The sequence below is a fragment of the Gambusia affinis genome, linkage group LG03 (assembly GCF_019740435.1).
Source record: "Gambusia affinis linkage group LG03, SWU_Gaff_1.0, whole genome shotgun sequence".
In the NCBI taxonomy this organism is placed as follows: Eukaryota; Metazoa; Chordata; class Actinopteri; order Cyprinodontiformes; family Poeciliidae; genus Gambusia; species Gambusia affinis.
In genome coordinates, this window is record NC_057870.1 from 8,168,011 (window position 1) to 8,183,869 (window position 15,859).

The 15,859-nt window shown below is 41.2% G+C and overlaps 1 protein-coding gene across 3 annotated transcripts in view; it reads right to left on the reverse strand.

The window, feature by feature from the left end:
• ncor2 (nuclear receptor corepressor 2) overlaps positions 1–15,859 on the reverse strand; it is a 115,611-nt gene that overhangs the window by 14,837 nt on the left and 84,915 nt on the right. For 2 of the 3 annotated variants that reach the window (XM_044111355.1, XM_044111356.1), the window contains exons 20-31: positions 14,615–15,041; positions 10,597–10,714; positions 9,907–10,159; positions 7,016–7,180; positions 6,803–6,939; positions 6,121–6,217; positions 5,898–6,005; positions 5,215–5,306; positions 2,101–2,251; positions 1,851–1,994; positions 1,347–1,439; positions 1,045–1,262 (exon numbers count right to left, since the gene is read on the reverse strand). In XM_044111355.1, the coding sequence (XP_043967290.1) occupies positions 1,045–1,262; positions 1,347–1,439; positions 1,851–1,994; positions 2,101–2,251; positions 5,215–5,306; positions 5,898–6,005; positions 6,121–6,217; positions 6,803–6,939; positions 7,016–7,180; positions 9,907–10,159; positions 10,597–10,714; positions 14,615–15,041 (2,003 nt within the window). The remainder of the gene's footprint in view (positions 1–1,044; positions 1,263–1,346; positions 1,440–1,850; positions 1,995–2,100; positions 2,252–5,214; positions 5,307–5,897; positions 6,006–6,120; positions 6,218–6,802; positions 6,940–7,015; positions 7,181–9,906; positions 10,160–10,596; positions 10,715–14,614; positions 15,042–15,859) is intronic. The other variant, XM_044111357.1, reaches the window with a different exon arrangement.

A 15,859-nucleotide genomic window follows, 5' to 3' on the forward strand; every position in this document is an offset into this window, starting at 1 on the left:
TCTATTCATGCTGTTCTTTTTTTTTTTATGAGCGTTTCTATTGTAGGGTCTAAAACTGGGACCGTTTATGGAGATTAGGCCTTCCCGACTCTGAGCGGGAGCAGCGCTGCGGTCCGACGCCACGGCAACATCAGAACTCGACTGAAACTACCAACATTGAACTAATACAGCATTACATCTGAGACTGTTTCAGAGTGGCCGTACTTTAAATCCTGCGTGTTGCCACATAAAACTGTGTGAAAACGTAGATTTTAAATAAACAATTCTGACTTTATAGGAAGAAACGATGGACTTTACAGGTTAAAATCCCAGACTAAACTAACTCTCCATTCTTGTGGAGATTCTGAACGGATGTAGAAGTCTGCACTTCGCTTAAATACAAAATCGCCACACTTAGTGAAAATATTTAATTACACGTAAACCCTGTAAAGCCCTGTAATATTCAGCATGAGCATCTGGGTTTGAATGTGAATAGAGTAGTTATTCATTAATACCTCAGTGTGGAAAATTCACATTTTACAGCAGCAAAAAACAAACAAAATGTACCCCATTGCATTTAAAAATATCTAACAACATAAACAGCTGTATATTAGTAAAGTATCTACAGATAAAATCTAATAAAATTTATTAGAAGCCTGAAAATCAGAGATTTCTACGTACAGAATACCATTTGTATATATGATATTATAGAACATGACCAGCTCAGGAGGAGATTATTGCGATTAAAGGCAGGATAAATAGAGCCAGTGAGAACGGTTCTCTCTCTACTCTATTTTTAAACAGTTCAACATGACAAACAGATCATTTTAAGGCTTCTTGCCTTAGTAAGAGTTAGCCACGATTTGGTCGTAACCCAGTGGGTGTGGGTAGATTTGTCAGCACTCAGTAATGGTGAGTTCATAGCCTAAAAATCCAACGGATGATTGGTTGGGCTGGTCGTTGATGAAGCCGATCCAGCTGATGAATCAGCCCCCAAAAAGAGCAACTAGCCTAGCACACTCCTAACAAACTGTGGAATGATGTGTTTCACCATCAAGCGCATACCTGTGATATGATGCCCTCCTTGGATGATTGTCTGCCCTCGTCTCTTGGAATGAGGTGGATGGAGCGTCCAGGCTCCTTCACCGTGGGCACGATGCCCTCTCTGCCCTTCATCGGCTCAGAAAGGGAGCCGGCGCCACGGGGCGGGGACGCCTCTCGTCTTAGCTGCTTGGCTTCCCTCCTCATGTAGGCATCTTGTGCGTCGAGATGGCGGGGTATACCTGAAATCAGAAGGTTACATTCAACCCATCTCTCATGTGAATACAACAGGCAGTTTGCTTGGAATGCATTTTAAAGCATCCCACCTTGAGAGATGGAGCCTCGGATATGAGGAGCATCCTTGTAAGACGCGTGGTGAGGGCTGTCTCTGTCGAAAGGCATGGCACGACCGATGAGACCTGAGGTTAAGGTGGAATTAAGCACAGCAGGAAAGAACTTAGACGCCGTCTTTCACTGTGCTGTATAAAGACTTTTTAATAAGACTCAAGAGAAAGAAGCATTGATTAGAGGCGACTTTTCCAGCTGTCTGGATCGCAGAGAACATTGCAGTGGATGAAAACTTTTTTGAAACAAATCCCGTGTGTGTTAGTAGTGATGCGGAGGATGTATTCATTTATATAGGCGAAGAGTGAATGAGTCTCAAATGTGTTTGTCGACAGTATGAATGTTTTAAGTAGAAATATTTCAGTCATGTTAGATACTTATTTTTTTTCTATGAACAATGATAAACTCATACTGGCTTGTTAATATATCTCATTCTATATCAGTCAGAAATAAATGTCAAAATGTTAAGCTCGCCCCTGTCTCACCTTCACAATTGGTAGCAGACAGAGCGTCTCTCATTGGCAGCCCTCTGCCTCCTTCCATGACATCATAAGTTCGCTTCAGACCCAGGATTTCTCCAGACAGTCCTGAACCTCGACCGTCTTCTTTGGGAGTCTGAGACTGCGGCCCTGTGATGTTCATTCGCACGGATCCATTGTTTTATATAAACAGCTAAACACCTAGTGTACTACCTGGCAGGTCTGCAATCTTGTTACTTAAAGCTCATGTACTCACGGTCATATGAGAGGATCTGCCCGCTGACGCCCTCGTACAGGATCTGTCCTTTAGATGGCGCCTCGTCCCGCTCCCTGTCAGCTCGGCTGGAACTGTCCTCCGAGATCAGACGCGATATGGTTTCTCTATACAGCACATCTGCTGGTGTCCCCTGGGGTAAAGAGACAAAAAAACAAAATCAGGCGTAAACTGTGCCGTCTCTGCAAAAAGCAGCAGCCGGAGTCTACCTATGACTTTCATTAGGGTCAGTTATTATGCTGGTGCAGAAGGAACCACCGAACAACAAGCGACCATGAATAGTTAGGTTTATTACCCTCAAACTTTGTTCTTTCTATGGTGCTGATCTTATTGACAAAGTCTTATTAAAAATAAATAATAATTTCAATTATTTATTTAGTGACGTTTTAGACACACACAAAAAAAATCAATATCGGTCAAAACTGGAATTGGTAGGTCAAGCTTTTTAAAGATCGGCGATTGGCAAGAAAACTGCAATTGGTGTAACACCAATAAAAACCGTGTGGCTATAATATTTACATTTGGCCATGCAGGAAAAAGGAGTTCTAAAATGATCTCAGGTTTGTTTTCATTACATTAGTAAATTCTTTTGGATGCTCCTATTGACCAGTACACAAGCTGAATCCATTTGTGGATTTTTTGATTTGGAATAACTGCCAACATTTTTGGAAATCTTATAGATAGGGATTTACATACTCCCAAGAAAATCCTGCATCGCAGTGTTTAAGCAATGCTAGCTGCGCTAATTCCAAAAACAGCTTATAAAAGATACTAGAGACTTTTTAAAATATCAGCTCTGTAATGAATTTGTCAGTTAAATGGTGACGACTCTTCATCTAATAAAAATCACTTATCTTAAGGGAAAAATCAGAGATCAGAAAACGATTTATCTCTGGAAACATCACTGGAGACGCTTATTGGGTCTAAAAGTAAGAGGAATTAGATGAACGCCGTCCTGATGCGAAAGGCAGGCGCTGAAGGAAAATAGCTGTGTTTGCAAAACGCAGGCAGGATACAGGAAGGAACTCACCAACCGAGTCATTTACTTGAAGAAGCCAAACAATCTGATAAAGAAGCCTGGCACTCCACTGAGGTCTGCTCTGGACAACATAGAGCTGTCCTCAGAAATGTTGCTAAACATAGTCTATATTGCACACATCTATGAAAAAGGTATCATGTTTAAGCAGTTTTAGACTTCTACAGCTCTGCTGGGGCAACAATCAGTAAAGGAGGTTCATTTCTGCCTGCAGCAAATATCTTACACATCGTTTTAACCAGACAATGTGTTCAATCAACACATAAAAATGAACATGAATCTCTGAAGCAAAGCTTCAGAAGCAAAGCTTCAGAGCTTCTAAACAAAGGAAAGGTGAAGCGGCTTGAAAGCCGAACACAACATTCATGGTCAAACTAAACCTTGAATAACATCACTTGTGCTCGGCATGAGTCATATTTCTCCACGCACTGATTGGTCAAGAGATGATTGCATGAGTGGATGGTGAAAAGGAGAGACAGCAGTTACTGGGAGAGGCCTTGTAATCTGCTGGCTGCAGCTTTTCCAAGAAGTGTTTACCAAAAGAGAGGGGAGAGGGGATGGATGTCTGTTTACAAGGTAGTAATGACAAAAGCAGTCCTCACCTGCGCTCCAAGAAAACCTCAAACACACACACACACACGCACGCACATCCACCTATTAATCCGTCAAGAGTTGAGCTAAAAATGAGGACGAATTTTATTTTTTTTCATTTTTTCCGCCCTTAACGTTAGCAGATGACGGCCTCCTCTGCGCTTGTTTGCTCTCCAGTGCCAGTTGGATGCAACACCGGAGTGGGCCTATCACTGACCAGGTTTAGCCAGCCTCTAAAGTACACAGATAAATAAAAGAGGGAACAGATGCGGCACAGCGTGTACCCGTTGCCACGGCTACGGATCCATTCAGAGCTGCGGTTATGTCACAGTGCGGCGGAAATCCAGCAGCAGCCACCGCCGCACATGGTTTGCCGTTTGACCTCTCACCAACTCCCTCGTCTGTTCCTCTTGCATCACAGGAGCAAACGTTGAAAACGCGCAGAAGCCGTTTCATGTTTGACAGCAGCTTGTGTGTACAGAGGGCAAACGCTGCAATGGATTTTTTTTTTTGTGTGTGTGTGTGTTTTTTGTTTTTTTTTAAGAAGTAGCGTAAACGATCAGAGGATGTGGGTGGAGTACAGGCTTGTCTGTGGCGTGAACCTTAACACGGTTTTAAAGTGTTGGTTTCAATTGGCGTCGACTGTAGGTCTCAGGTAAATCACATTAACCTCAGCAAAGCTCTCTGAACTGCAGAGTCAAAGAACAAGCAGGATAAAGTGTGGCACGCAACAGGTGCTCTCATTTTTAAGCGCTATTTCACATTATGTTGGGAGGTTTTCAAAAAGAGGAAGAGGACAGTCAGCCACAGGACAAAAAAAGAAACTCAAACTTGCACTGTGTCAGCACAATATTTATAATGCGCAACCGTGAGGCTGCTTGCTTTAGAAATAACGTCAGTAATCTTTAGACCTAAAGAGACATTTTTGCTCTCATGCCAGCCAAAGAAAACTTTTTAAGAGTCACAAATGTCACACGACGTTTTGAAGGAAGGGAAAAAAAAAAAAAGACAACTTGTGATATATATTTTAGGAATTAAAAGAAAGACAATCACAGTCTAGCAAAAAAGGATGTTTTGTTTTTTTCTGTGGGACAGAAAGCCGCACATAAAGAAGCGCATACCTTCCAACTTAAAGACGAGAAACTCTGCTCTAAAAGCATATCACCAGTGCTTTTTTTTTTATCATTCTTTGTGAAAATTTAAATAAAAGCTAAAAGCCTTCATTTGCTGTTATACCCGGCTTTAAAAATATTAACAGTTTTTTTTTGTTTTTTTACATTTTTTTGCCAAACTTTGTAAGAGCCACTGTAGAAGGTCCAAAGTGTCACTTGTGGTTAGAGTGTGAGGCCTAAAACACCGCGGTGTCCTTACAATAAACTACGACTACTGTAGGATTATATGTGCTATACGTTACTCCTCTGTTTCATATGAATGGTTTTAAATAGTCTGGCTTGCTGGTCTGAGCTCACCTGTGTGATGGAGCCCCCTCGGTAGGAAACAGCAGACTCCGGGTGTATTCTGGTCCCAGGAAGACCTTTGGTGATGCTGCCTCCTTGGACGCCTGGAGAAGAGAAAGATTTTATAACAGCTGAAGTCTTTTTTTTTTACTCTCTAGAAAAAAATACAAATTGAAAAGGTTAAAGAAATGTTTACTGTGAAAGTACAGTTAGAACCTCCTCGAATATGACCTTGCATATTAAGGCATTTATACAGGCAAACCTTCAGTTGTTATTAAATGCTGCATATATTAATTTGACAACTTGAAATTTGCCTCTGTCTCTTTAAGAAGTTCCTGCTCTCTACATTGTGCCGTTTCCAACAGTTCTTAAGAACGTTGCACTGAGAAGGAACTTGGATAATGAGCTCAGCAGACGTGTGTTCAGTCCAGGTGTTTGTTAATTGCTGCCGCCACTAGTCTGGAGGAGCCGGGTAGGGGAAGCGGGGGAGGGGTGCTCTGTGAGGCTTAAGCTTTACTGGTGACTGCAGCTCTGAGGCGCGTTAGCCGCTCAGCTAAACTAAGTGCACCGCTATCACATGTCCATCTGTTCTAATATCGACTCAGTTCACTCATTGGATCGATTCTGATACGCTATAAAAGGACCAATCAGTTGCCAATGAATACATAATAAAGGGAGGAAGCACTTGCACCCACCACGAGCAGAGGAGTTATCATGAGGCGGCCCTGGGTTTGATAAGTTATCAGGCTGGGAGGAGCTGTGAGGAGACAACTGCTCCTGCTTCACCACTGGGAAAGGACCTGCTGCGTAATGATGACAAAATTCAGACCACCATGTCAAAAAATAGAAAAGTATGTAAAACTATTTAAAGAGAAAAAAAAAATTAACACAATTGAATTCGGTTTTGGTTTTACTCACCAACTTTCTTCTCCATCCAAGACAACCCCATTGGTGCGGGAGACATCTTTGAGTGATCCAGCCCATGGGCCGCTCCATGCAACTGCACCGGCGTGCCCTGAACACACACACACACACACATTAGGTCATCAGTGTAAAATATACCACTTAGTAGACTTGTCAGGGTAACTAATTTAATTGGACGATAAATTGTCCCAAAAGTTATTACGATAAACGATAATATTGTGGTTTTGGGACCATTTTCAAGTGATATAATGGGAATAGCATAATAAAACAAGAAATCATTCTCAAAGATCAATAACCTTTCAATTCTAATGATCATTTAACAGTGGAGCTGGAAGACATTTAAAATACCCAAAACAAATAAACAAAACAACAAACAAAATGAATTATAAAATTTCTGTCCTCCAGAGATTGAAGACTTCTGTCATACAAGTTTTTGGTAGAAAGAGAGAGACGAGAAAATCAAAAAATCATGTAACGGAAATTATTGAGCTCGTTTTATTTTATTGCTAGTTCTGACAGGCCTATCAATTACATCATCACTGCTCTTGCTTTTAAAAAATGTTAACCAATATTTCAAAAAAAAAAAGAGATTGCTTCAAACATCAAAATTGAGTATACACCGTATTTGTTTCTGCAGATCGACTATAAAACTGCTTCGTTCATCGTGGTGACATACCTGCGTGATGGAGCCTCCAGGCTTGTTGGAGGAAATGAGCGGTGGCGGGTCGGGCATGGAGAGGGGTCTCACTGCCGCTAACCGCACGCTATCCTGTGGCAGACCAGCGAGCGAGGAGAGGCCTACCTGTGGGAACGCTGGAAGACAAAAAGATAAAAGTTATCCTCTACTGGTGGAGCAGAGCAGCAGAAGCAGACGGAGAAGATTCCTCACGGTTGAAGTGGAGCAGGTGTTGGTCGTGACTGATCTTGGCCATGTCCCGCGGGGCCATGGGATACGGCGAGAGAACCGGGCGACCCAGGTTCGAGGTCCTGAGGTCGTCCGGACCCAGCGCCTGCTTCTTGGCGTCGCCGTGTGGAGAGAAGGCTCTGGACTTTTCTAAAACATCGTCGCATGGAGGGAGTCAGCACCAAAATAAAACAGGAAGCTGGACTACATCTAGTCTCCTCTATGCTCCGAAACTGTCACACTGGACGTGTCAACTACTGGTGCTGCTGCTCTGAGGATAGTTTCTTCTGTTTATACAACGAACTGAAATCTTTGCCACTGATAAAAATAACAACCCTTGATGCCACTTCATTCCCACGTGCATGCAGAAAAAAACAAATATACAGCTACAACCAAAACCTTGATCTAAAGAGTTTTAGAAAAACACATCCAGGTGTCATGACAGGCGCAGCGGCTGAATCTGATTGGCTAAGAAGCCTTTGAAGGGAAAGTGCAGCGCTGCGACTTCTTAGCATTTTTCTGTTGCATGCTAACACATCTGCACAAACTGCATTCACCACATAATATTTAGGCATGAGTTGGTATGAGATCCATGTGACACGAGTAAAAAAAATAAAATAAAAAAATCAGACAATTTCACAGAATTGTGTCATTAAAACTTCCAAACAAAATGTACAACATCAGATGGAGCTTGCAGTCATATGTCTCAAAAATGTTGCAGAGATTGGGCGTGTTCTAGTTGCAAATTTGAAAGGATTTGAAATATATGCAGGCTGATAGCTACATATTTCTCTTCATTTCATAAGTTAAAAACAAACAGAAACGCTGTGTGAAATATATTTACCGAATTAAAAAGAAACCTGAAGTGCTAATAAATCCACAAAAACCTTATTTGCCTTTTTCCAGTCAAAATCAGACTTCAGAAAACGTTTTTGTCGTTGCTGACAGAGCACACTATTAGCTGCCGAGCAAATGTGCTGCTCCTAAATAGTTGACTGTATTTTTTTTTTTTTAAAGCAGCATTAGTAATGGGTGGCATTTATTTAGTTTCCACACAATAACTGTGTTTTTCTTTCAAATATTAAGAGGGAGCCAAATTTATCATGCCTGAAAGCAAAAAAAAAAAAAAAAAAGGAAAAAAAAGTGCAGGATCAGTTTTTTCAGCCAGTTGACTGTCAGGTTGGAAAATGGCAGAACTGTGTTCCCCTGTAATTAAATTAGCTGGAGAAACCCTAGTCACGCCAGCATTTTCTCTGGAATTTTATGAAAATGACTTGAAACTGCAGAAGAATGATAGAAAACATTGACGGTATGAACTTTTCAGACCTTGGTACCGATTACTGCCCATGTCTAGTACTAACCACTATTTAAATGTGGAGGAAGCAACACTTCACTATCTAACTCTGTGTGTGAAATTAGAAGCTTTGTTGCCATTTTCTGTCCTGAGATTACAAAAAAAAAAAAGAAAAAAAGAAAACATGCAATAACTTTGAGTCAACATTTGAACAGTTGGGTAGAAAACGCCTTCATTTATCTGGACTAATCTTCCACTGAATCACATACAAGCCTTACTGAAAGCCTGCTGAATGAAACTATATTCCCTTCTGGGTCAGTAGCAGCACCAGCTCATTCATCAGACCCCCTGTCCAGGAGTGTCCCAGAAACAGTTAAAGACCCTAAACAGTGGAGAACAGACTCAAGGTCAGAGCCTCTAGAACAGACCTACTTAATAAAAGTAGATCAAATGCTACTAGAGCTGCACGTTGAGCAGGATTTTAATGCAGCCAGTATTTTTCTTTTATTCTGCATATATATATAAATGTGTACCTCTATAAATAAATGTATGAATGCCTGAGTGTAGCAGGACATGCAGACTAGGCTTTGAGCATTTAGCTGTAAGGAGGAACACTAAGGTCTTACAGTTACCAATATCAACAATGTGGAAATTCTCCGCCATGCTTTTTCAACTTGATACGGCTCCTACACATTCCCAACAAAAAAAAAAGAACCCAAAAATAAATAAATAAATAAAAGAACAAATGCTTATGGCCAGGACTTTAACACATTAATTTTGACAGATTATATATATTGTAAAGCATTAGAATGCTTTATGCAAACAATCAGGGCTTCCTAAAACACATGAAAATCAACCTGTTCAAACATTTGGCACCAGTCTGAACAGGTTATAATAAAAACAACTGTCTTTGTTGTTGAGCTCGTATGTCTATTTAATCAATAATTTAGCAACAAATGGGGATTCTGAATCGAAAATGTTGCTTATTTTGTCGATAAACCCAGGTTCAACATTTTAATGGCATCTCATCACTGCAAATGCCATTTACAAACCCTAATGGTCATGGCATGGAAACCCAGAGAGTCCAAACAGTCACCTTCATCGAGGTAAGAGCTAGCAAGTTGAGAACAGCAGGCTAGTTGTGGGAGCAGATAGCCCAACTAACTGATCAGCTAAAATCAGCTTGGTCTCTTCTGTCCCAGAATGGGAAAAAGAAATATAACTTTTTTGTTAACAAATAAACGTATTCAAAAGTTCTTTATTATGTCCACATTAAGAGAAGGATAAATAAATATGAATAACATTGTTATAAGCTCATTATTTTAGCAGCCTTGGGAATAAGTGTTGCTTTTCTGGTTGAAATAGGAGTAGTTAGATTGTGTGACGTATTTCGGTTTTCTTGACTTTTATGATCCTATGGTGTTGTTTTCACTCAAAGTTGCCATGCTATAAAAATCTCATACCAGTCCATGACTAATACAGAGAGAAATCAGAGAAAAATCCTAACAAATATGTTTGTGGGCTCGTGCAAGTGAGCCAACATTTCATTCAGAGCGAAAACAAACCGTTCCGAGGTGCGTACCGTCTTTTTCGCTGGTGGAGGGGCTTCGAGGGCGAACTCGGGGGCTGCTGGTGAGAAGACCTTCTCGCTCTCTGTCTGCCTGAGGAGCGTAAGGCTGTGGTTTGCCTGCTTGGCCAGAAGGCTGCTGTTGTTTGACTTCCTGAGAGGACTCTCCGTGAGCCATGGTGATCTGCTCCTGGTACAGCGCCAAGGCGTGGGGGGGCTGCACTGCTTTCCCACTCCGCGGAGTGCCCTGCACAGAGGCCTCTGGCATCTTCACACGAGAGAACACAGAAATAAGACGGTTACATACAAGAGCCAGCTCCTCCCAAGCACCGACATATGGCTGGGCTGCTTACAGTATCTGATCAACGTGATAGCAAAAACTCATCTCTTTTTTCTTGGCGAGCTAAAGTTTCACTAATCCCTGGCATCTCGTTTCTGCCCCACAAAGCAATCTATTCCATCATCGTCCATCTGGCTGCCTTATCTTAAACAAATATGACTTCACCATTTCACCTGCTGTACCGCTTGATTCTGCAAGTTGAGAAATGGGGACAGCGTAGATATGGCTGCATAGATAAACGGAGCTGTTTTTAGGTCCAGGACACAACCTGCGTCTAAGCCCCAAAGTCTGAGATTTTCTACAATCATTAACCTATTAATGGAAGAAAATAAAATACGAGTACAAGACCCTGCAGAACAACTCACAATAGGTGGTATAGCTGCAGCCCTCTGTTTGAGCTGCTTCAGGTCCATGGGCTTCTGCAGAGACGATATGACCCCGTCGTGGGAGAAGTTCAGCAGGCTGGGGCGTGGAGACGTCATCCTGTAAAACACGCAGACAGAAAGTATTAAGAGGCCAAAGGGGGATGCAACGCTTCCTGTTTACTGGGCTTGCAAACAGATGACGAGCGCCATCATTTAAAACATCCACAAAGTGCCTGGTTCTGCTCGTTTTAAATATCTGCAACTGAATTAAGAGTATAGAGTTTGATCAATTTAAGAGCTCCTGAAGCTCAAAAACCAATAAAGTTTAAAGATACTCTGAAGTAGGCCGGTTTTAAATGGATTTAACTCAGAGGGCAAAACTTGTTTCTTGGAAGACTGTTTACTTAACAAGTTAGATAACCTGGAGGATGTGCTTGTGTCCGCGAAACATCCCGACTACTCTCATTTTTAAAAGCTGAGAACACAACAGTGTAGGAACGGTCGATTATTAGACCCGGCACAATAATATGTCGGCAACTGAGGAACGCACAGACATAAAAAGGAAATAATAGCAACACACCAATTAATTAGCCAGCGACAGAATTGGGACAATTTTCCTTTCATTGGCACTCAGCAAGCAAAATGCTTTAAAAAAAAAGAAAGAAAAAAATCTGACTGTTCATTAAATACATGAAAATTGAAGCACATCAACTGACATGTTCTTGAATGTGCTTGTTTTGAGTTGAGCAAAAAAAAGGAAAAAGAAAAAAGAAATAAATAAAGGTTAGTTATGTTTAACCCTGTATTTTCAGTGGGAAAATTCCAATCTTTTCACAAAAAAAAAGAAAGAAAAAAAAAATCATATTTGTGCTAGTTCAATGCAAAGAACCGAATCAAATATGTGTCCAATAGTTCCAAAAGTATCTGCTGTCTGACTTTGTTTGTCAAAGACGTAACATGCATTATTATTCTACACCAGAAGAAGTCCGATGAGGCAAATCCAAATGTAAACAATGGTTGCAGTGAGCAGCGTCAACTTAGTTTTCTTTTTTCTTAGCTTCCTAGCGTCTTGTTTTGATCTCGTCACAAAACCGTCGGCTCCCCTTGCTAAAAAAAGTAAAATAGTTCCATAGACGGTGGCATCCATGATAACTTGCGTAAACAGTGCGCTGCTGTGTGACGTCTACGTTCCTCGCCAGTGCATGCGTGTCGCTAAGAGGTTGTAAAGAGTTCACACAGAAGTCTGATTGCGGTCGCATTTAATTCGTATGATCAACCATGTAAAAAATAAACTAAATTAAACAAAATCGGATTTCAGCAAAAATAAAAATTGGGCATCAAGAGAAGCCATGTTGGTTGAGGTTCCGCTGGGATTAACTGTATGAACTCTCTCTTGTCCTGAAAACTGACTCGAATCTCATCTGCTTGTCTGTGTTTCCAAAGGGAGAGCCTACCGCGCTTAACTTTTTATTTTTCTCTAACATAGAAAGAACTGCTGGATCGGTGCTTCCGTTTCTTCTTTTGTGTAGCGTTTGCTCCGTCTTCTCAAATTCGGCTCGGTCCTTCTTCCTGCTAAACGGGAGTTTTTCTTTCCACTGTCGCGACATGCAAGTTCATTTTGAGGGATTTCTACAAAGATAATTGCAATCGAATGTCCGCTGTCACTAGATGCTCATCTAGGAGGAGTGAGTGATGCAAGTCATTAAACATAAAAGCAAAGCTCGATATGGGAGTTTGCTGTTCAAGCCGTCAGGATGTTCATCATGGGCTTCTTTGGGAGATATTTTAGTGCTGAGGGAGAAAATGCAATTGCCCTATTTGTTATTTATTTTTGAAACAACATAAATGGTGGTGAAAATTGTCGGATTGTTGCAGTAATGAGGATTTAGGAGAAAACTCCAGGCAACAACACTTGGTGTACTCAGTAAACATTAGAAAGGGTAAATCGATTAAACAAAGCTGCTGGGTTTTATGAGCTCTTAACCATTATGCTTCATGAAAACGTGGGATTTAGAAATGTTGGAAAAGTTTGACCCGAGCTAGAAAATATTTACAATCTTGGACATTTTACAGAGAGCGGTCACATGCAACAATGCTAGCAGTGCTGCGCACACTAACTGATACAAAATATTAGAAACAGTCAAAAAATATGCAACGTCAATCCGATCTTGACTCATCGTTTTGCATTGAGCCGTTAAATTTACACATGGTGTCACATGGCCTCTGCCTATAAATGATGAATGACCATTCACAGCAGGGACTGGTAAATTCGCAGAGCTGGCAATCATTTTCTACTGTCTGCAACCACCTATCAGAGTATTTTACCGTAATTTTCCTCAACAAAACCACAAAGTCAACAGCAGAAACTTATCTTAAAACCACCATTACAATCTGAAGCCCCAAACCCCAAAAGGCACAAGCTGTAGCAGAACAGACAGTGACTATGCAGTTTATTCATATTACCTCTCACAACACAATGCCTTAAAACGACACTAAGGGTATTTTCAAACCATATCGTCCGATAAACTCGGTTCGATTGGGGACAAAAATTGCAACATTTGTTACACTTTCAGCTGGTGTAGTTTCCACTTTGTCAAACTAACCAAATCTTTACAAAAATCCGTTATCCTCCTGCCTGTAGAGGCGCTACACTGAGAACAACTTCCTTCTTCAATGTGAACAAAATTGGAGTAGTGTAGGATTTCTCTCATCTTTAGTAAAAGATCACAAGTCGTTTCTCCCACTAGCGATGGACACTCGTATTTGTCGTGGTTGTATTTACCCAGAATGCCCCGCGGTGCAGTTCGCTTCCTGCTTTTCCAGGCAAATGAACTAGAGTTTGACTAAAGCGGACTAAACGGGGCTGGTGTGAATGCTCCCTTAATGTTCATGTGAAGGATTTCCGGATCAAAAACCAGCAAACATCTGAATTCAGAAAATCGGGATTGGACAAAGACCCAATGAGCATCGAAGCATCTCGAAAATTGAGATGAGTAAAATCAAGATGAAACCTCGAAGAAAATTGCACTCCATACTCTGCCAGAAAAACACGGATCCTTGAATCTGTGGGAAAATAAATAGATTATTACTGCTACTTCTCAACCAAAAGGCAAGCTTAGTCCATTTCACCAAAGCGATTTTTCTGAGTGTGCACATGAATACAGAGATTATTGGGAAGCCAGATCGGTTTTGGTGCACATCAATAAACTGATCGTAGCAGCTTTTTGCATTGTAAGCATTTTTTATATAGTAAAGCTCTACTGAGCCTTTCTAAAGCAGCGGCATTATAGATCTTATCGCACCAGCAGTAAGCCACGTATGGTAAAGATCTAAAGTGTATGACACATCCACAAACATCTGAACACAACAAACTGATTTAATGACACAGTTTTAAGCACACAGCACAAGATTACTAAGGCAAAGACACACACACACACACACACACACACACACACACACACACACACACACACACACACACACAAACACATTCTCTCCCTCCTATTGTTTGCTTTGGCAGAGAGGGCAACATTTCCCTCAGCTCTGCCAGTACACGCAGTCTGCTGTCATGGAAAAAAAAATTGAACAAACACTGCGCTGACAGGACTAATCATTCCTCCCACGAACTTTGACACCCATTTGTTCTGGCCTCATTCACAGACTCACTCACACATCATATTTTCACGGTATATATAGATAAATATATACATATATTTTTTTTTCATTCATTCAAAGTGGAAATAAAATCCGTGGTTGATAGGAAGGAGCAACCTGTAGCACACACACAAGTGGCTGGACAAATATGGTTCCCCTGCCGTACAGTGTAGCTAGGCAACTAATACCACTTCAAAACCCTCGCTGCTTTGTTTTCTAGTGTTTGTCGTGGTAGACCAGAGATGTAGGACACCCAGAAAGATACTTCAAAATCAGCCGCCCTTTGACTAAAATAATAAACAAGGAAATAATTTAAAAGGTTGTATAATCAAGCCTTCTAAATCCAATCCTAAGGGAGTCTCACCTTTTCTTATCTGTATTATCCGTCTCCTCCACCTCATCAGCGCTACAAGTGGCACTCGAGTCACTGTCCCCATGCAGACCTGCTTTGGTCAGGTGCTCCTTCTTGGAGCTCTTGGAGGTTTTGGCTTCCTCCTTCTCGGCTCTTGGAGGTTTTTTATCTGTGGCATCGTAGGGTGGTACGGGCTGTGGCTGTTCCTTGTTGGGATCCCCTGTTTCGGTCTTTATCTCCTGCTTGATGGTTGACTCTGCCTCCTCCTTGACAGGAGGCTTTTGGTCGCCTGCCTGGCCCACGCCTGCCTGCTCATCCTTCCTGTCCTCGGTGTTGGAATTGCCCTTCAGCCTGCTGGTCCCTTCCTCTTTAGCCTTGCTGTCCTCCGAGGAGTGCGGCGAGGGCAGGCTCTCTGTGTCCGAGCTGTTGTTTGCTCCACCTGGGAGAGAGTGGACAAAAAGATGAACAGATTAGGATTTATACTGTAAATCATTTTATGTCCCTCTAACCCTTTTCTCTTCCATCCTCCCCCCATCTCCATCTGCTAGACCAGATTCTTCACAATGCCAGTCTTCTGACTAATCAAGTTTCAGGTTACAATAAGGGGGGAACATAAAACCAATTGTGGCGATGGATGCAATCTTCTGAGGATTCACCACTTTGCTGTGGAAATACAGCACATCCAGCATGTTTCTATAAACAACTGGATTTGCTTTCTACTGTTGTAGCTGCTGAAACTAATTAGTCACACAATGGTGCTCAGTAAGTTTAGCAGATAAGTTCTACACAGTTAACAATTCGCACGCCTCTGATGTCATGAACACATTTAGCTTAAATTGTTTCTGTAATTTTGCTGGTTTTATTTCCACAGAAATGCAAATTATAAGCAAACACCTGACAGTTTATAAGATTACTGTTAATGCTAAATAAAAGGTTAGTTGAGCTAACCCTGAAGCAACATTAGCTCTGCTAACACCAAAGTGCTACATCCAAATGAAATTTAATGGAAGATAACGCTGAAGCACCAACTTTAACACAATTTATAGCTACCTATGAAAGATCACAATCCTTAAACACCATTTTATTTTGACATTATATGTTTGATTATATGAATTTCATGCTCTATAAAGCCCTTAGATACTGTATTTATGTTTATATTTTGTTTTCCAAAGTCCATATGTTATTGTGCTACAGTATGTATGAATAAAGTTATTAGGGGGAAAAAAGAGAAAGTAACTGTGAGGAGAGGAAACAGAA